We start from the raw sequence: 18,818 nt of genomic DNA, 5'->3' as shown, positions 1-18,818 counted from the left end.
CAACCAAGAAGAGAGCGAATAAGCTCCGGAGCCTGCCAAGATTCTGAGATGGCGTCAGGAACTTGAGAGCTCCTGGTGCTTGGCATATTAATATTTGCAAGATTCCCCTTCTTGTCGGGTTGTGCATCCAGGTGGACTTCAGAGAGGATCGGTGGGGGTGGCTATATCTTGCGATGGATCTTGTTGGATGGCAACCTGCTTTGCCAAAAGATTGCGGCCGGAGCTTTTTGAACTAGCAATGAAATCCCGAGTCTTGGGCTGCGCAATGGAACCCGCGTCCGAGACCAGGCTATTTGCTTCGTTTCTATTAGTTGGTGGTGTCGTAGGCGGTCGTCCTGCACCACTGCGTTCCAATGCCGAAGAAGCCTGGCGAAGATTTTCCAAATAACGGTAGAACGAAACTGGATGGATTCCTCGTCCAGCATTCATGATACTCGTGTCCTCATCGAAGACCACCACTCCCTCATCTGCTCGCCGTTCGTCATTGTCGGTCGCTTCCTCCACCGGAACTAAGCCGCCCGGCGGTGCTCGTATCTCACCCAGGGGAGCGATATGGCTGTCATACTCATTCGCAAGGCTTAGTTTGCTGCGCCCGCAGATTTCGGCAATCGAATCAAGGGTGCCTTGGATATCGGGCTCAATGGCCTGCAAGATACTTTCAATACTGAACTCTTTATCCGACGGCAGTGGCGGCCCCGCTGGGCGGGTGGGAGCCGAGCTCTTCGAACCCTTGAACGGGAACAGCCGGCGAGTAGAGGACATGGTTGGTGGTTTTGCGGTCGTGCTGTCCGCATTGCCGGAATATGCTCTGACCAGCACCGGTTGGGTATGTGCAGTAGAAGAAGGACCAGGAGTCGCAGGGGCAGCAATCTTGGGAGGGTGTTGACTGGGGGTGGAAGCAGGGGATTCTCGTCTGGACTGAAATTCGCGAGAATGCAGGGACGTTGTCTGCAGTTGATCGAATTCCCCGGTGGTGGTGTCGAAGGGCCAGTTTGGGAAATGGGAGGGGCCTGCAACGCCCGGAGGAGCATATGACGGAGACAGTCGGGACCGTCCTTGTCGAGGGAAGGAAGACCTACTGTCCCAGCGTGGAGACAAAGGGTCGGAGTCCATGGCCCAATGTCACCAAGACAACCTGTTCAAATCAATGCACGACAACGCAGCGAGCGACCCCGCTCGGCAATGCTTAGTGGGGGGAAGTACACGTCGACAACGCACTCGTAAGGGATAGGTGCATTCGAGTCGCAGGGACAGTGCATCCGCTGATGCGCTGGCAAAGAAACTCATAGGATCCTGAGAGGATTCCAGGAGGCAATACTCATCCTTGAAGGAAGAAAGAAGGTGGGAACGCATGGGAAAGATGGAATGGTCGATCAAGACCCAAACAAACGCCAAGCCCCCGGGACGTTGGGCCTCAATCTTCATGTTCAACCATTCACGGCTTGTGCTTTGCTCTTTCCCCGACGACCATGGATCGCTTCAAGGTACCGTTCTGCACCATCCGCCGTTCCTGATAGGAGAATTTAACTGAGATCACTAGTTCGGCGACTCGGACGAGTCTGGATCTGACTTTGACGAGGATCCCTCAGGCTTGCCCTTCCCCGAACCCTTATCCCGCACCTCGTTCCTGGCCCCCGACTTTGATCCAGCCACGTTTCTCTCCTCCTTGACCAATCGCCACCAGAGCCTGGAGGATCTCCGGCAAGAATTGCGGAGCCTCGAGCAAGCTTTGAATCGAGAGCTATTGGATCTGGTCAATGAGAACTACCAAGACTTCCTGTCCCTCGGGACTGCGCTTCGCGGCGGCGAGGAGAAGGTAGAAGGAGTCAAGGTCGGCTTGCTGTCATTTCAGCGAGATGTCAAAGCCATTCGTGATAAGGTCGAAACCCGGCGCAAGGAAGTGGATGACCTGTTAAATGAGAAGCGACGTCTGCGGTCGGACGCGGACGTCGGTAAGGACCTGTTGGACTATGCGGACCGCATGGAGGAGCTTGAATACCGCTTAATGATCAAAGACAAATCCTCTGCAGACTCCACTGCGGATGAGTCTGACACCGACTCTGATATATATGGCAGCGAAGGCGAAGATAGCAGCGAAGACGAAGAACTAGCTGACGGAGCGACCCTCGTTTCGCTAAAACGACTGGAGCGCCACTGTCACAAATATGTTTTCTTGGTATCGATTGCCCAACGAATCGGCGAAAATCATCCATTCATCCTATCGCAACGAGCTCGTGTCTCGAAGATCAAATCAACTGTACTGTTGGACTTGAGGACAGCTTTGGAACAGGCCAATCAAATTGGTGATAAACGTGATGCGCGAACTATGAGTGTCTTACGGCTATATGACATTATGGGCGAGGATGTGAGCGCAATCGCTGCCTTGAAGAACCTCAAGATATAGAGCTGTGGGGGACGAGTTGTGTTCTACAGTTGCATAGCGTGGCGTTTGGCATGGTGCTTGGAAGGCCCAATTTAATTCTAGTATTAAACAAAATTGATACCATGATACACCCTATGCTTTCCTATTCAAACATGAAATTTGTACACGCCAATCGACTAGAAGAAACAGTGGTATTTTACACGCCAGTCAAGGCAGAGGAGTCGGGGAGAGTTTTCGCTTTTGAACTCGCCATTCAGGCTGAAACCGGGACCGTGCGTTGAGCTCAAGACCTACAAAAGATTAGCAGGGACGTCACAGTATGAAAAGCGGCAAGTAACTCACAATCTCATAGATCTGCTTGTTGATCTGGTCATTCAAGCCTGCGGCATCCTTCTTGACCTGCTCAATCGTAGTGCGCAAGTTGTCCCGGAGCTGTTCTGGAGAAAATCCTAATTGTCCGATGGGAAGACGAATGACGGCGTCACGCTCACGGTAGATGGTACCTCCGCGAAGCATTTGAACACGGTTTGCGACATCTTCGGTGACGGTACCGTTCTTCGTGTTTGGCATCAGACCACGAGGCCCCAGAATCCGACCCAGTCCAGCCTTGTTCATTGCGGGTAAGCTGTCGGGATGTGCGAGACATTGATCGAATTCGATATTGCCCGCCAGAATTTGTTTAAAGACATCGTCCTCCCCACAAGAACCGCTCCTGCGGCCAGGGCATCCTTCGCTTGCTTTGATCCGGGGGCGCAGATGACGCAGATGCGAGATTCGGTTTGGACGGCATGAGGGAATCGGATCATGTTTCGGATGACGGGGCCATCCTTTCTTGACTTCAGGCGAATGTGGACTTCGTATTTGGTGCTTGCAGGTTCACGGCCAACCTCGACTGCGCGAATATACCTGCGACGAGGCTAATGTCAGAATACCTTCTGCAGATGACCAATGGGATGAGACTTTGCTCCATGTTCAAACTTACCGCATAGCATCGCACAGGGCAAACTGCTGCATGTCCTTCAAATCCTTCTGCTGAAAATCCTTTGCTCCTCGGCGATCGGCCTTGGTGGCCTTCCCCTTGCCCTTGCCCTTATCCTTTGCCTTGTTCTTCATGCCTCGTGACTGCTGGAAACCGGTAAAAGCAGGCACCATAGGCATCATTGGCATCTGCCTAAAAGGTAGGCGACATGGTGCAAGAATGCTGCGAGCCACAGTGGGCAATGCAGCACCGTAAGATGCCATGGCTGTGAGTGACTTGCTAAAGGTCTGGGCTGTAATTGTTTTCTGCGGAAAGCTGTCGGGCTCGGATAAAGGTATTGCCGGTTGCCGATCAAGATAATGGCTGCCCCTCCTCCAAAATTCCCGTCCCTCATCTGCGTCTCTTTTTTTTTTGTTTTTTTTTGAGTCAATTCAAAATGTCTCAATTCAAGTTAAATGTGGCGACTCGCGCCAATTTGGCTGAGCTGCTGCCAGTTGTTCTGATTGCCACGTCCATCAATGAGGCTCGCCCTAGCCCTGTGATCGAGATCAACTATGAAGATACTGCCCTAATCCCCGATGGCGACAAGGCAGTCCTGCAGTTGGTTTCTGTCTCCAAGTCGTTCTTCGGCACTGGCAATGCCATCAAAGAACTTTATGCTCATTTCCCTTTCCTGGCTGGCAGGGACTCCAAGGTGGTACGTTATTTTATTCCCCATTGTCTGAGTCATCTATGCAAAATCTCACGCGTGATTTCTTTCCCAACAGGAGGATGAATGGATTTCTCAGCTCGACTCTTTCACCCCGCTGGACTTCAAGGCCCTTGAGCCTGTTCTCCAGCGCCTTGACACCCACCTCATCCTGCGGTCGTTCGTTGCTGGTTACGCCCTCTCTACCGCTGATATCGCGGTCTGGGGTGCCATCCGCGGAAACCGAGTTGCTGCTGCAGCCCTGAAGCGTGGTACCCTTGTCAACCTGACCCGTTGGTATAATTTTCTAAATGAGCTGTGCCCCTGGACGGCTTCAGCTGTCAACAACCTGACTGCTGCTGCTCGGGAGAAGAAATCGGCCAAGTCTAGTGCCGGTGCTAGTTACGACATCGCGCTGAAGAACACTGAAAATGGTGTGGTCACTCGTTTCCCCCCGAGAGCCCTCTGGATATCTTCACATCGGTCACGCAAAAGCGGCCCTTCTGAACGATTACTTTGCCCATGAGAAGTACAGTGGCACTCTTTTGCTCCGATTCGATGACACCAACCCTTCGAACGAGAAGCAAGAGTTCCAGGATGCTATTGTGGAGGATCTTGCTCTAATGGGAATCAAGCCTAACAAGGTCTCTTACACCAGTGACTACTTTGCTGAGCTTTATGACTACTGCGTCACCATGATTAAGACCGGCAAGGCTTACGCCGACGATACCGATAAGGAGACCATGGCTGCTCAGCGCTGGGATGGTATTCCTAGCGCGCGTCGCGAACTTACACCTGAGGAGTCACTAGCTCACTTGGAGGATATGAAGAAGGGCACCCCCGAGGGTCTCCGGTGGTGCATTCGTGCTAAGATCTCCGCCGATGACAAGAACAAGGCCATGCGTGATCCCGTCATCTACCGCTGCAATCCGTCTCCCCACCACCGCACCGGCACCGAGTGGAAGATCTACCTACCTACGACTTTGCATGCCCTGTTGTCGATAGCATGGAGGAGTGACCCACGCTCTTCGCACCATCGAGTACCGTGACCGCAACCCACAATACGAGTGGATGCTGAATGCCCTCAACCTGCGCTACGTACAGGTTTGGGACTTCGCCCGCATGAACTTCGTCCGCACTCTGCTCTCTAAGCGTAAGCTGACAAAGCTTGTGGAGAGCGGCGTTGTGTGGGGATGGGACGACCCTCGATTCCCCACTATCCGTGGAATTCGTCGTCGCGGTATGACCATTCCTGCCCTCCGAGAGTTCATCCTCAAGCAGGGACCTTCCAAGGCCGTGACTTTGTTCGATTGGGCTACTATCTGGGCCACCAACAAGAAGTACATCGACCCGGTGGCTCCTCGTCATACTGCTATTGTCACGAAGAACGTCGTCAAGGCGAATGTTCTTGGTGGACCAGAGACCCCTTACACCGAGCAGCGCGCGAAGCACGCCAAGAACGAGGCTGTTGGCATGAAGACTGTTGCTTTCAGCTCTTCCATCATCCTGGAGCAGGAGGATGCTAAGCTTTTCAAGCAGGATGAGGAGATCACCCTTATGAACTGGGGTAATGCTATCGTCCGTAAGATTTCCACTGACGCCGAGGGTAATGTGACTGGCCTTGAGCTTGAGCTGCACTTGGCTGGTGATGTCAAGAAGACCGAGAAGAAGGTCACCTGGCTGTCTGACGCTAAGGAGGGCCCTCAGCTTGTTCCTGTAGAGCTAGTCGACTTTGACTACCTTCTCAAGAAGGACTCTCTTGAGGAGGACGACAAGTTGGAGGATTTCCTCAACTACAACACTGAGTTCCGCGATAGCGCCCTTGCCGATGCCAATGTGGCCGAGCTGAAGGTCGGAGATATCATCCAGTTTGACCGAAAGGGCTTCTACCGCGTAGATCAAGCGGCCGCTGCCGGTGTTCCTGCTGTGCTCTTCAACATCCCGACCGGCAAGGGCCTTGGTGGGCGCTAAATTGACTGTGCGAGCGCTGACGAAGAAATAATGGGACGATGTCAGAGTTAATTTCGCAAAAAAAAATTTGATGATAAGAATATGACCTTAAGGACCTCCTATCCAAAGAATACATATCCGAATGCCGTACAACCTGGCCGGTCGCTTTCTAGAGGCACTGGAGGTTCCATTTCAGAAATTTAGTATGCTCCTAATTTGCTTCTAAAGCAATAATAACTTGAAGATGAGGATTATGCGTACATGTCATGATCCTTAGGCTGTGTTGTCTACTAGTATAACTTGAAGGTATGCCAGATAATTTGGTCAACAGAGCGCCATGACTGTGACGCAGTAGGAGGGCTTCGTGAGGGGCTTCCATTGCAATCTCAAAGATAGCGGAGATTGAGATTCAAGATAGCCTTGTTTGACCAATCTCTCAACAACTTAGAATATTTGTATGGAGCAGCAGGAAGAGGGTCGTCCGCTCTATCTATCGTTGTCCTCTGAAATCATCAGCTTCCGGGATATGGTCTTTCCATATCTCATCTTCTCAGGCAAGATCTAGACCAAAGTAAATCCATCTAATCGTAATAATTGCGAACATAAAAGTCTAGCATTTCAGCGCATATGATGAATTCATCTTATTAGGAATATTATGCTTAGCACTTCCTCCGATCGTATTGGGAAAGGCGGACTCGTGCATGGGATGGAGTATCAGTATGCATCCAAACTTGGGGCCAAAAAGATTTGCTTGTGCTTTTGAACAGTCTGTCGAGTGGTTGGTTCTAAAGGTTGACTGGGTCCAAGCCAGTTTTACAACACCCATTAAGTACACGATGTCGACAGATTCTTTCTTAATTAATCCAATATCTTAAAGATTTCAGGTCTATCAAAGCATTAAATGCATTGCAGCATTTGCAAACGAAACTATTCGGAAGATCCCTTACAAGTGAGTCGACATCGCAAGTCTAGCATCTGGTTTGCTGGCAGGAAACCGGTACTTAGGTATGCGCTAAAAATAAAGAGCGAATCTTGCGATTGTACAGAGAAAACATATCAGGTCCAAACAAAATGAGAGAATTGAATTTGTCTAAATCCTGGCTAGATCAGGTCAGGAGCATGGCCATGTTTCTAAGAGTGAAAGCGGCGAGAGCTTGAGTACTGAAATGGACAAGAGAACCAAGTATGGCTGAACTCTATCACAAAAAACATACATAGGAGAAGCATGAGGTTCCGTGGGCAGCGTCATTTCGGGCCTCATGTTCTGGGACCGCACTAGTCGAGGTACAGGTCTTTCCCAGCCAATCAAACGCTTATTGCGCATAGAAATAATTGGCCGGGTACACCATATCAGCGGCTCTGCTGCTAGGAACGAAGGATCAATAAAGGCGAACAGGCTCAAGGCTTAAATCTTAACGCTCTTTGACAAGCCATGCCTTGCAGCGCATACAATCCACAGGCCATCAAGACTAGATCAGAGTCCCGTACAATGTCCTTCTTGGGTAGTTCCACAGGGCCTTTCTGATGTCACCCTCCATCCTCCCGTGGTCAACATAAAAGACGCCAGCTGATAATTGGCTTGTGACACTGATCTTGACAAGCAACCTTGGTTAAACGGCGGTCTGTCTCTGCAACTGTGCCTGCTGCTCAATTCTCGCATACGTCAACCGCCCTACTGGGTTTTTCTAAAACACCCCGCCGAGTGTCGGCCGTTCCATTTGGCGTGTCTTGTTCGACGTCAGTATGATAGACTGAGTAGGAGGAAATTAAAACTCTTTGCCGTGGGCAAATTGCCTCTACGCCAATACCGCCTATCTGGTGTAGCAGAACTGTTTGCTCTGGAGTGCCTTGGTTTCTAACTTTCTCGTTTCCTATTTTGTTCCCTCTTTCTATCTCTTCCCTTCCCCGGGCTCTCTGGGTTTCTCATCTCCCTTCGTTCTTGCCTCACCCAGCCCTCCACATCCCAACTGCATCGTCAAGCAATCTTGTCTATCTGGATACGCATTGCATATCACCAATGGCATCAGCTTCGGGCGATACCGAGCAGGGTGGCACTCAAGGCTCACGCGATTTCCGTCGCAGTTCTCGCATCTCACGGGCTTCCCTGAAGGAGGACTACAACCAGCTCGACGAATATGGAAAGCTTGTGAAGTATGTTTCTACATTTCAAGGGGCTGACCAAAATGCTCTCGAGGACAGCGAGTTCGTAGAAAAACGCATCTGGTATGCTCCATGGAAGAAACATCGAATCCGTATTCGAAAGGTCGAACACGAAGCCGGCAAGTTCCCAGAAGACTGGCTTACCACCAACATCCACGAGGGTCTTCCGTCGTCTGAAGTACCTCACCGTCGTCAACGCGCTGGGTGGAATGAGCTTGTTTCTGAGAAAGAAAACCCGATCGCCAAAGTCTTATCCTACTTCCAAGGCCCGATTCTCTATGGTGAACACACGGTCCATCGATGATTCATCCGAGTAACTCTAACATTTCTTGCAGTAATGGAGCTCGCTGCTTTGCTCGCGGCTGGGCTGGACGACTGGGTGGATTTTGGTGTGATCCTCGGTATCTTGTGTCTTAATGCTGCTGTGGGCTGGTATCAGGAAAAGCAGGCTGCAGACGTCGTCGCCAGTCTCAAGGGCGACATTGCCATGCGAGCCATCGTGATTCGCGACGGCGCCGAACACGAAATACTAGCGCGTGAACTGGTCCCGGGTGATGTGGTATGTCAATTCTTGAACAGACAGAAAAGTTTCCCCCAATAACCCAAATGTTAGATCATCGTCGGAGATGGTCAAGTCGTGCCGGCGGATGCGAAGGTCATTTGCGACGTTAATGATCCTCATGGCTGGGAGGAGTTCATCCAGTTGCAGGAACAGGGTATGCTGGGTGGTGAATCTGATTCTGATGAAGAAGAAGAGCCACAGAAAGACGAATCACACAAGAACGAATCACAAAAAAGACGAATCCTCCCAGGCTGGTGGTGGTTCCAACGAAGGTGCAAGTGAAACACCCAAGCCCCAAGCCTCAGCAACAAAGCCCCGTCGGCGTGGATACCCCATTCTTGCATGCGATCACTCTGCCATTACTGGAGAGTCACTCGCCGTGGACCGCTACATGGGCGATATGATTTTCTACACCACTGGTTGCAAGCGCGGCAAGGCCTACGCTGTAGTTCAGACGGGCGCGAAGACTTCTTTCGTCGGCCGTACTGCTAGTATGGTTCAAGCGGCTAAAGGAGCCGGCCATTTCGAACAGGTCATGAGTAAGATCGGAACTTACTTGCTGATCTTGGTCATGGCATGGATCCTTGCTGCGTGGATCGGTGCTTTCTTCCGTGGTCGACCTATCGCTTCTCCTGGACAGCAAACACTACTTCACTACACTTTGTCTTTGTTGATCGTTGGAGTTCCTGTCGGCCTGCCAGTTGTTACCACGACTACAATGGCTGTTGGAGCAGCATATCTGGCTAAGAAAAAGGCTATCGTCCAGAAGCTTACTGCTATCGAGTCCCTAGCTGTGAGTTTCGTGCCCTTCCTGTCGTCAATATTTTTATTCCGTGTTTCTTCATTTATTACTTTCTTGGGAAACACTAACAGAAGGGTAGGGTGTTGATATCCTTTGCTCCGACAAGACTGGAACTCTTACTGCAAACAAGCTCAGCATTCAAACACCCTTCGTTTCCGAAGGGGTTGACGTGGATTGGATGTTTGCCGTTGCGGTCCTCGCTTCCTCTCATAACATCGATTCTCTCGACGCTATTGACAAAGTGACCATTCTTTCTCTTCGGCAGTTTCCGAAAGCAAGGGAAATCCTGCGTCGTGGCTGGGTCACTGAGAAATACACCCCGTTTGATCCGGTTTCTAAGCGCATTGTCACAGTGGCTAGGTGCGATGGGGTTCGATACACTTGCACGAAAGGTGCCCCAAAAGCGGTTCTTGGGCTCACAAATTGCTCCAAAGAGCTAGCTGATGTGTATAAGAACAAGGCCACGGAGTTTGCTCACCGCGGTTTCCGCTCACTCGGAGTAGCTGTTCAAAAGGAAGGCGAAGACTGGCAGCTTCTGGGTATGCTGCCGCTATTTGACCCCCCTCGTGAAGATACCGCGCAGACTATTCGTGAAGCACAAAACCTTGGTATTAGTGTCAAGATGCTTACTGGTGATGCTATTGCTATCGCGAAGGAAACCTGTAAGATGCTCGCGCTTGGAACAAAAGTCTACACGTCGGAAAAAATCATCCATGGAGGCCTAAGTGGCTCTATGGCAAATGATCTGGTTGAAAAAGCCGACGGTTTTGCTGAGGTTTTCCCAGAGCACAAATACCAAGTTGTGGAGCTTCTTCAAGAGCGCGGCCATCTGACTGCAATGACGGGAGATGGAGTGAATGACGCACCATCTCTGAAAAAAGCAGACTGCGGCATCGCTGTCGAGGGAGCATCGGAAGCCGCACAGACTGCATCTGATATTGTGTTTTTGGATCCTGGCCTGTCGACAATCATCGACTCCATTAAGGTTGCTCGCCAGATCTTTCATCGCATGAAAGCGTACATCCAATACCGTATAGCTCTCTGTCTGCATCTTGAGATCTATCTGGTTACGTCGATGATTATTCTCAACGAAAGCATTCGTGTGGAATTGATCGTCTTCCTCGCCTTATTCGCCGATCTTGCAACAGTTGCTGTGGCTTACGACCGTGCATCCTACGAGCTGCGCCCTGTGCAGTGGCAGCTTCCGAAAATCTGGGTCATCTCGGTGCTTCTGGGTATTCTCCTTGCAATGGGTACTTGGGTGGTTCGAGGCTCTATGTTCCTCCCTCACGGAGGAATCATTCAGAATTGGGGTTCCATTCAAGAAGTCCTCTTTTTGGAAGTAGCGCTCACGGAGAACTGGCTTATTTTTGTCACTCGCGGTATTGATACCCTCCCGTCACTTCAACTTGTTGGGGCTATTCTGGGTGTGGACGCCCTGGCGACAATCTTCTGTTTGTTCGGTTGGTTTACCAATCAAGACATGAAGAGTACTCCCGCAGATAAATACAAGGAAACTACAAACGGCAATACCGACATCGTCACGGTTGTTCGCATCTGGGGCTACTCACTCGGTGTCTCCATCGTCATCGCGCTTGTTTATTTCACGCTCAACCGCCTCGCCTGGCTGGATGACCTCGGTCGTAAACGACACACCAAGGGCGACAAGCAAATCGAAAACATTCTCGGTCACCTGTCTCGACTGACCATCCAGTACGAGGAAGCACCTGGCAAGGTGATTGGCCATTACATGATTTCGACGAGCAAGGAGGATGAGGAAATGGAGTAGTCTGTCGTCGATGGGAGGCAACGGGTCGCGCGTCTGGCTCATGCAAGGCCCCCTCTTCAGCAGTCTCAAGGGCCGAGATGTGTTCGAACGATATTTTATTCTATGGTTGGCGCTTTCTAGATCTTTTCAAACCGGATTGCAGAGAATATGTTTCGTCCTTCAATGATTTTACCGATTGTTTTTTCGAGGTTTCATGCTCTTCCACCAGCGCTTACGATACTCCGCGCACACCATAACAGCTAATTCGGCCTAATCATGATGTACTTTCTACACGTGAAGCCCTTTTTATGCGCAATCAGATAGTACCTCGGTCTTTGCTGCGAATCCTAACATTTGAAGGATCAAATTGATTGCACAGTCATGGGTAGAGAGACGTAGGGCACTGAGTGGAAGAAATGAGTGCTTATAAACGTGCTTCTCACTGCTCAGTCACACTCGCTTATCAAGTTACACTTGAACCTGTGTAACTGTCAATATTCTCATAACTGCCTTCCATTCCCTCCCCCCCGCATGGAATCGTGTTTTGTCCCATGGCCGGGAAGAGTTTGGATAAGCCAAGCCGTAGCCCTAATGTTTACATGTTCTGGAACAGCCTGAAACGTAGAATATTGTGAATTAGGGTATCAAGGAGAGGTTCGTACACACGCCAGATTAAATAAATGTATGTATGCGGGCCACGGTCATGAACATGGTCATCCGTCAAAATGCTTCCCGACATGATTTCCTCTTTCCCCCTCATGATTCCCGGCGACAGGCTCTCAAAGCTAATCCGTGAAATCAGCCGCCAACTTGGAACACAAAGTCATGAAAAATGAACCAGGGACCTAGTTTTCAATCCGATGGACCCGACGCAAGTTCCTTGAAAGGAGACCATGTGTGAGTCCATGGACAGCCTGGTTGGCATTTTTCAGACCATTCAGAAGGCCCATCAGATCCGTGCCCAGAAGAGCAGGGGCAGCGGCATCCTTGCCTCCCTTGTTCTTCAGGTCGTCAACATCAGGTAGGTCGTCATCGACATCAGGCACGTCATCAACATCCGGAGGAGACTCAGTGTGGGGCTTGGTAGGCTTAGTGGGCTCGGGCTTCGCGGGTTTGGTGGGCTTTCCGTCGTTGGCAGGGGGGTTACTAGGGGTAGTTGGCTCGGGGGGGCGCAGCGGTGGTCGGGGGCTTGGTGGGCTTGGTGGGCTCGGTGGGCTCGGTGGGCTTCGGCGCCGGCGCCTTAGTCGTGGTGGCCGGGGCCTGGATGGGTAGTGTTTGGATGGCGGTTTCGGCGTCCTCAGGAGTAGCGGAAGAGGAGCCAGATGCAGAGGAGGAGGAAGAGGAGGACGAGGATCCGGGTGCATTGGAGGATAGAGATGTCTCCGGAGTGTTAGTGGACGAAGGTGCAGACGTCGGGGTCGACGCCTCGTTGCTGGACGATGACGACGACGAACCGGAATCAGGACCACTCAACGCCTGGCGCACGTCTTCTAGGAACCCTTGGTTGGCGTATGCCTGGGTCATGTCCCACATCATCACGCCACCGAAGCTCTCGAACTTCTTCGAGTACGCGATCACGTCGGCGAGCTTGGATGCTGGGACATAGCCGGTACTGGCCGCCGTGGTGTCGGCGGGGACTCCCATCAGCACTTTGACATTGGGGTTCTGGGACACCGTCTTGGCCCAGTTGTCCCATTCTTCGAAGTTGTACTTGGAGTTCTTCTCGTTGGTGTCGAAGTTGTTCACGCCGCAGTAGTTGTTGTAGAATTGCACCCATACAGCGTCGATGGAAACGGGTCCGTTCAGAATCTCCTTGTCCGACGCATCGGGGTACGGGCATTGCGGAGCAGCAGTCAGGAAGTACGTCTTGCTGGTTTCCTTGTCCATCAGAGCCCGCAGTTCGTTGGCGAACGGGGCCATATGTTGGACATTCGCTTCGAAATCAAAATCGAAGCCATCCAGGACCGCATCCCCGAAGGGCCGCAATACCTTACTCCCATCCTGCGCTGGCCCAAAGGTGTCCCAGATGAGCTGCGCCCCGGCTTTGGCATCGTCTTCGGACTTGAATCCACCTTCGCTGTAGGTTGCACCGCCGATCGAGAGCAGGATCGTCTTTCCTTTCTGTTGACACGTCTTGATGTCCTCGCTGTTCTCTGTTAGTCTGGCGAATCCAGTCGTCATAGCTATGGCTTACCCGATCTTTGGGCAGTTCTTCAGTTGCGTGCCCTCGAACACGTCGCAGTCGGCACTTGTCGAGGAAAAGTCGACTTCAGGTACCCCCCCCTGGCCCGTTGATCATCATGTCAAATGCCATTGGGATGACCTTTTTGAGGATTAGTTCATGGTACGTTCCGCAATATTCATTTTTACTTCTCGTACATCGATGTCATCATCTAGTAGGTTTGTTCGTGTTAGATTTGGCGCCATTCTAGGGGACGCTATGGATTCCACTTACTATCACAGTAGTAGCCGAGGGACTGTTGTCCCTGGCCCTTGCCGCCGCTAGCTTCGTAAGAGTTCTGACCTGCAGAGATGCGGTTAGTCTCTTGGTGCAGGTCATTCACGCATTTCTTCGAGCCCTACCCCAGTAAACGGCAATGTTTTTCGTCGAGTTGAGGTCGAGCTTTGCCTGGACTCCCCCCAACGAGGCCAGCAAAAAGGACCAATGTAAATAGTTCTCGAAGCCACGCATACTGGAAATATAATCTGAAGCAGTCTTTACCGGTTAAGGAGCGTGAAGAAAATTATATATTAAGTCGTGAATTAAGCGGCAAATTATATGAGGGGGATGCCAACCCAAGGAATGAATAAAAGACCGGGGGAAAACACCGCAGCCTACGGCTCGGTCACTGGTCAGCCTTAAGTAGCGTCTGGGTGTTTTATTTTGCCTGCTAGTGCGCATACCATGAGAGGAAAACAATATCTCCCATCCGTGCCTCATCGAAGTCCTAAGCGCATGGCCCGCCAGCCAAGACCAACCATATCTTGAAGAACAGAGCAAGGTGCCCCCTGATAAGGCCGCGTGCATGAGACATTTACCGGAGTATTCAGGCACGCACCGCTAATTGGTCTCCATTCTTGGATTAGAAGGGTTGGTGGACATTCCCAGGGGTCGTTGTCCGGGGACCGCCAAGGTGATCTTGGAATGTGCCGCGGAAGCCAGCCCATATGGACCATCAACCGCGTTCCAGGCCGTCGGTTTCTCTGGATTATAGCATTTCCTTCATGAGCCGGTCTGCAAATCAAGTTTTGAGGTATTCGCGGTGAGAATTTCTTCCAGGAATCAGCCGTTCTCCAGGGCCCATGCAACTTCGTGCTCCACGATCTTCAAGGGAATATCCACTACATTATGAACATTATCTAGATGCCGGGACCCCTGTTCATCAGTTCTTTCTTTAATTTCCTAAAGCCTAACGTTATAGCTAAACCGGGGGTTGACAATAATGGTGCTGCTAATGGTAGTATATACATGATCCGGCTCCCCTTTTGAACCGTGCCGAAGCCCGTGCGGCCTAGTTAGGAGTTGGGTAATATATCTATGGATGAGCTTCGGCTGCAATTGGAATGGCCCAGTTGATTAAATAATGGTAGCTTCGAGCCTGGGTCAGTAGATCTCACACCTCTTTTGCTTCGAGTTGGTCAGTGGGGAGCGTAGTAGCCCTAAATTTGTCCCCGCCGCCAAAAATATAATGTTGATCTGAAGCCGCTTCCGCCAACGACCGTGACCGCGAACATTTAACGTCCAACTTAAAGTAGTACTAGTAAACAGTACAATCAAGTCTAATCGATTCGAGTGGGCCTCAAGACCATCGCAGCCGAGCATCTTGAAACTCCAATCTATATTTTCCACGGAAGACCGTCCCGTCATTGTCACAATCACAGGGGCATGTCATGCCCAACCAAACGTGAATTCCTTCGATGGTACCCACGATCTACAAGGGAAGCTTACTAGAACCAGTAGAATAGCATAAAGTATGAGAAAGCAATCATTGTAGCGTGCGCAGTCGGCATGACAGGGGTGCAGATGAACAAAGACGACATAGATTGCCTGCCGATCAAGACATATTGCACATCCCAGAGTACGTACACCATAATCTGACCATATTTCATAAAGACAAAAGTGGGGCTTCATTCTGTGCAGTTCGCTGACAAAAATTGGGTTTCTGGTTGTTTCGAAGTAGTGTCTTGAAGGAGCTACTTCAAAATTGACAGTGGGAGCTTCCTGGAAAGAGCTTATTGAGTCCCTCAACAATTTCCCATTCCAATCGCAGAGTGCGAGAGAAACCTCGTTTTGGACAGTTCAGCGCAGGGTCCAAACCTCTGCGCAGCTTAAATCTACTAGTAAGTCTTAGCTACTAGTACAGTCACGGTAATACTATGAATTCCTTTTAAGAATAGGAACCTGAAAAGAACTCAGATCAGTTAAGGATCAACTCGAAATTGGCTTGCAGTTTTATCAGTTCGTTTGTACTTTGTGATCAGCGGTCATCTCACACTCCTCATGTATACGGCCTTTTTACCGGTGGATTCCAATCACTCGTTGGATGGCCTCGTCGTTGCTCAACGCCGGATCAATGACACCGGCGACCTTGAGGACATCCACAACACCAGTAATAACTCCACTGTCTACGCCACGAGTTTTGCTGGTAAACTTGACATCCTTCAGCCAGTCAGTAGCATCTTCTTGGTTATAAGTGCAGCCGAGCTCGCCCGTTCCCAGGAGCTTGACAGCCTTAGCGGTATCGGCCTCGAATTCCTGAATACCCTGATCAAGTGCCTTGAAAAGGGCCTCGAGCCGAGCATCATTCTCAGACCCTGGGAACGGGAACACGGCCGTCGACGCAACAATCATCCACGACGGCCACGGGGTATAAATCTCCCCGATCTTCTTCAGCGGCGGACTTGGCTTTTCCGCAGTAACATGGAAGTACGGCTTCGTGGTAAACTCCTCCCACATAAAGAACTCCGCTGTCGGACTAGGCGCCTGACCCGGCTTCGTCTCGTCTAGGCCCGTGACCCCATTCCTCAGGGCACCGAAGGGGCCAAGGGGTACGGAAGTGAGGGAGTCCGGCTTCCACCCCTGCTGCTGAGCGAGAACGTAGGACATAATATGGGACCCGCTTTTATGCAATTTCCCACGTTAGCCAAAGGAGAGTGCCCCGGGCGTTTTAATCGCGCAAGCAGCTCGAACGCTGCAGAATGCTTACCTTCCCGGCCGACTTATGCCGACGCGCTGATCTTTCAGGTCGGCGACGCCATTGATCTCGTGGCGCTCGCGGCCGGTGACGATCGCCCAGCGCAGCGGGTTGTCGACCCAGTGGCCGACGATGCGGTAGCCTCCGTCTCCGCCATTCGCGACTTGCTGCTTGCCCGCTAGACCGGCGACCCAGCCTTCGGTTAAGCCGATTGCGATGTCGATCTCGTTGCTGCGCAGGGATGTGATCATGTGACCGGTGCCGGAGGGGAACGGCGTCAGGCTGATTTTGAATGGGAGGTTGCCTGTTGCTGCGGTGGATCGCAAGGCCAGGTGAAGAGGGGTCAAGTAATGCTCTATGGTCGAGGGGATCAGTAGGAGGATCTTAATGCAGCTTGCCATGAGATGGTCAGAGCTTACCTGGCACGTAGCCAATGCGGAGGGTCTGTTGGTCAGCCATTCTCGAAATCAAGAATTGGTGAGTTCAGTCTTGAACGAGCCGTTAGAACAAAGGGGGGAAAAAAGGAAAGAAAGCGAAGCTTTCGGATGAAGCGGGAAAAAGACGCGATCAACCGCGGGGCTTGCGGGTTTCCCCAACTGCCCAAACCAGCAACACATTATGGACTCTGGATGGAAGGGTTATGCTTATTTGTGTCATTTCATTCAGTATTACAAGTCTATCATCGCTATGCTATCTAGCAATTCCTTCTATCTACAACCATTATATATTCAACGCGATATAGCGCGCCCCTAGGTCATGCGAATGTCCTTTTCACCGGCGTCCCACCGTCCTCTTCCAATTCGTGATCATGAGAGCTGCCAGCAGCTTTCTTGGCATTGCGGGTAAACATCAAGTACTGGAATCCCAGGTAGAAGTCACACACGCATTGGAAGATACCGCAGATCTTGAACGCCCATGGAATGGCCTCCTCGCTGCAGAAGAAGTAACTCATTTTCATGGTGTCGCCGATCAACCATGCGGCGAGGACAGACAGACGCAAACCCTTGCAAGAGCCGGAGCGGTGGTTGACCAAGATCTGGGGAATGGGCAGAGTAGCCTCGATGGCGAGGCCAGTGGAGCCGAGCAAGTTGATATAGCCCTCGGATTCGGAGATCGGGGTAAGGTGTAACACCGTTAGGGCCGCAACAAAGTAGGTCAAGAACATCCAGTAACTAATAGACACTCCGGTATTAGCGCGTTCCTGGCGACACTTGTCCCGACTGTTTCGAGACTTACGGCTTGGTGTTCGTCCACTGCCAGAACTCGTATGGCCGCGTGGAGCTCCCAGAAGTCACGCCGCTGAAGGGCGTGTGCTCAATCCCGTTCCTTAAGCCGCTCGAAGGCCGGTTGTCTAAGGCGACTTTTAATAACGCCAGTTGAGTCGCGATCATCACTACAGCCTGTGCGAGAAGAGCTTTCGAGTAATACTCTCCGAACCAGAAGAATACCCTGTTTAGTTCGGTCAATATGTGCGCGCAATCGCGGAGGTTTGCGGAGCAGGATCTCACTTCAGAATTGACGCCAGAAGCATGATCAATGGGATATCCAGCGAGAAACCGGCGGAGCTCCTAGAGCGGTGGATGCTAACGATCTGGTCGGCATAGGACGTGAGGGGCGATGATATGAGACTAGGAGAGCCCGGGATCAGAGTCAAGAAACTATTTTATGCTGTGGCGCGCAGGAACGAAGCATACAAGAATGGGGCGCCATATTCAAGGGCAGTCTGAAGAATAGACATGTTGAAGCCACCCGGGTGGTCAGGGTAGATACAGTTCGAGCAAACGGAACCGTGTCCTTTAGGCCAAAGCAATATACCGGGCAATGAGAACCAGGGAGCGTGGTGACTCCAATACTTGGCGACTTCCAGCAACAGGAAGAGAGAATCAGGGGATGGACAGGAACCGGAACCCACGCGGGCCACGATGCAACCGGACTTTTTCTTCGCCCGCGGCCTTTCCGTGTCTGATTATGTCATCGCAAGTGGAACCCCCGGGGCCCATCATGACCCTTAGTGAAAGTTGTGGGAAGTAAGTGGAAAAGGACGTGTCACTCCAGGGAATATTGCAAATGAATGCCAGTAAACGTTTTCCTGTCTGCTCGTATGCTCAAATGTACAACGCTCGACTCTTGCAGGCCCTCGTGTTGCCGATATACTGCATACACGTGGCCGTGGCAGGTTCATTGCTTCTACATTGCATAGTCCCACTTCAACCGAGGTCTTTAATTCATCGTGTACACAGATCCTAAATGTCACATCCGCAGAAACAGTTGGAAAGCAACAGAGGACTTGGCTAGTATGGTGGATGAGGCGACTTGGGTTCACAAACGTAG

General features: G+C 51.3%; 9 protein-coding genes across 9 annotated transcripts; 3 read left to right on the top strand and 6 right to left on the bottom strand.

The window, feature by feature from the left end:
- Positions 1–138: 138 nt before the first annotated feature.
- Positions 139–1,113, bottom strand: N7468_008289 (uncharacterized protein; the record flags this gene model as incomplete). Its single annotated transcript, XM_058477585.1, has 1 exon — positions 139–1,113. One exon carries the CDS (start codon positions 1,111–1,113, stop codon positions 139–141), a length of 975 nt encoding a protein of 324 aa, XP_058327930.1.
- A 356-nt stretch (positions 1,114–1,469) lies between these two features.
- N7468_008288 (COG2 family protein) lies at positions 1,470–2,404 on the top strand (the record flags this gene model as incomplete). Its single annotated transcript, XM_058477584.1, has 2 exons — positions 1,470–1,484; positions 1,541–2,404. 2 exons carry the CDS (start codon positions 1,470–1,472, stop codon positions 2,402–2,404), a joined length of 879 nt encoding a protein of 292 aa, XP_058327929.1.
- A 155-nt stretch (positions 2,405–2,559) lies between these two features.
- On the bottom strand, positions 2,560–3,625 carry N7468_008287 (mitochondrial 54S ribosomal protein uL1m; the record flags this gene model as incomplete). Its single annotated transcript, XM_058477583.1, has 4 exons — positions 2,560–2,673; positions 2,726–3,008; positions 3,071–3,289; positions 3,366–3,625. 4 exons carry the CDS (start codon positions 3,623–3,625, stop codon positions 2,560–2,562), a joined length of 876 nt encoding a protein of 291 aa, XP_058327928.1.
- Positions 3,626–3,798: 173 nt separating this feature from the next.
- Positions 3,799–6,021, top strand: N7468_008286 (glutamate--tRNA ligase GUS1; the record flags this gene model as incomplete). The annotated part of the gene is made up of 4 exons (XM_058477582.1): positions 3,799–4,059; positions 4,130–4,484; positions 4,546–4,961; positions 5,056–6,021. 4 exons carry the CDS (start codon positions 3,799–3,801, stop codon positions 6,019–6,021), a joined length of 1,998 nt encoding a protein of 665 aa, XP_058327927.1.
- Positions 6,022–8,017: 1,996 nt separating this feature from the next.
- N7468_008285 (putative plasma membrane H(+)ATPase) lies at positions 8,018–11,313 on the top strand (the record flags this gene model as incomplete). The annotated part of the gene is made up of 5 exons (XM_058477581.1): positions 8,018–8,441; positions 8,496–8,719; positions 8,774–8,876; positions 8,959–9,515; positions 9,604–11,313. 5 exons carry the CDS (start codon positions 8,018–8,020, stop codon positions 11,311–11,313), a joined length of 3,018 nt encoding a protein of 1,005 aa, XP_058327926.1.
- An 831-nt stretch (positions 11,314–12,144) lies between these two features.
- N7468_008284 (uncharacterized protein) lies at positions 12,145–12,437 on the bottom strand (the record flags this gene model as incomplete). The annotated part of the gene is made up of 2 exons (XM_058477580.1): positions 12,145–12,171; positions 12,204–12,437. Coding segments are annotated over 2 exons (261 nt in total), but the record flags the coding sequence as incomplete, so codon positions are not given.
- A 1-nt stretch (position 12,438) lies between these two features.
- On the bottom strand, positions 12,439–13,984 carry N7468_008283 (glycoside hydrolase family 18 protein; the record flags this gene model as incomplete). Its single annotated transcript, XM_058477579.1, has 5 exons — positions 12,439–13,438; positions 13,487–13,575; positions 13,672–13,685; positions 13,748–13,816; positions 13,876–13,984. The coding sequence occupies 5 exons, from the start codon at positions 13,982–13,984 to the stop codon at positions 12,439–12,441; spliced, it is 1,281 nt and encodes a 426-aa protein (XP_058327924.1).
- A 1,824-nt stretch (positions 13,985–15,808) lies between these two features.
- On the bottom strand, positions 15,809–16,946 carry N7468_008282 (uncharacterized protein; the record flags this gene model as incomplete). Its single annotated transcript, XM_058477578.1, has 3 exons — positions 15,809–16,412; positions 16,500–16,842; positions 16,907–16,946. The coding sequence occupies 3 exons, from the start codon at positions 16,944–16,946 to the stop codon at positions 15,809–15,811; spliced, it is 987 nt and encodes a 328-aa protein (XP_058327923.1).
- Positions 16,947–17,241: 295 nt separating this feature from the next.
- Positions 17,242–18,225, bottom strand: N7468_008281 (PQ-loop repeat-containing protein; the record flags this gene model as incomplete). The annotated part of the gene is made up of 4 exons (XM_058477577.1): positions 17,242–17,659; positions 17,724–17,936; positions 17,996–18,115; positions 18,182–18,225. 4 exons carry the CDS (start codon positions 18,223–18,225, stop codon positions 17,242–17,244), a joined length of 795 nt encoding a protein of 264 aa, XP_058327922.1.
- Positions 18,226–18,818: the final 593 nt, after the last annotated feature.

The sequence above is a fragment of the Penicillium chermesinum genome (assembly GCF_028974085.1).
Source record: "Penicillium chermesinum strain IBT 19713 chromosome Unknown utg000006l:1.0-2335141.0:1.0-2336784.0, whole genome shotgun sequence".
Lineage (NCBI taxonomy): Eukaryota > Fungi > Ascomycota > Eurotiomycetes > Eurotiales > Aspergillaceae > Penicillium > Penicillium chermesinum.
Note: the sequence above shows the minus strand (reverse complement) of the source record. Positions and strands in the feature narration are given on the sequence as shown.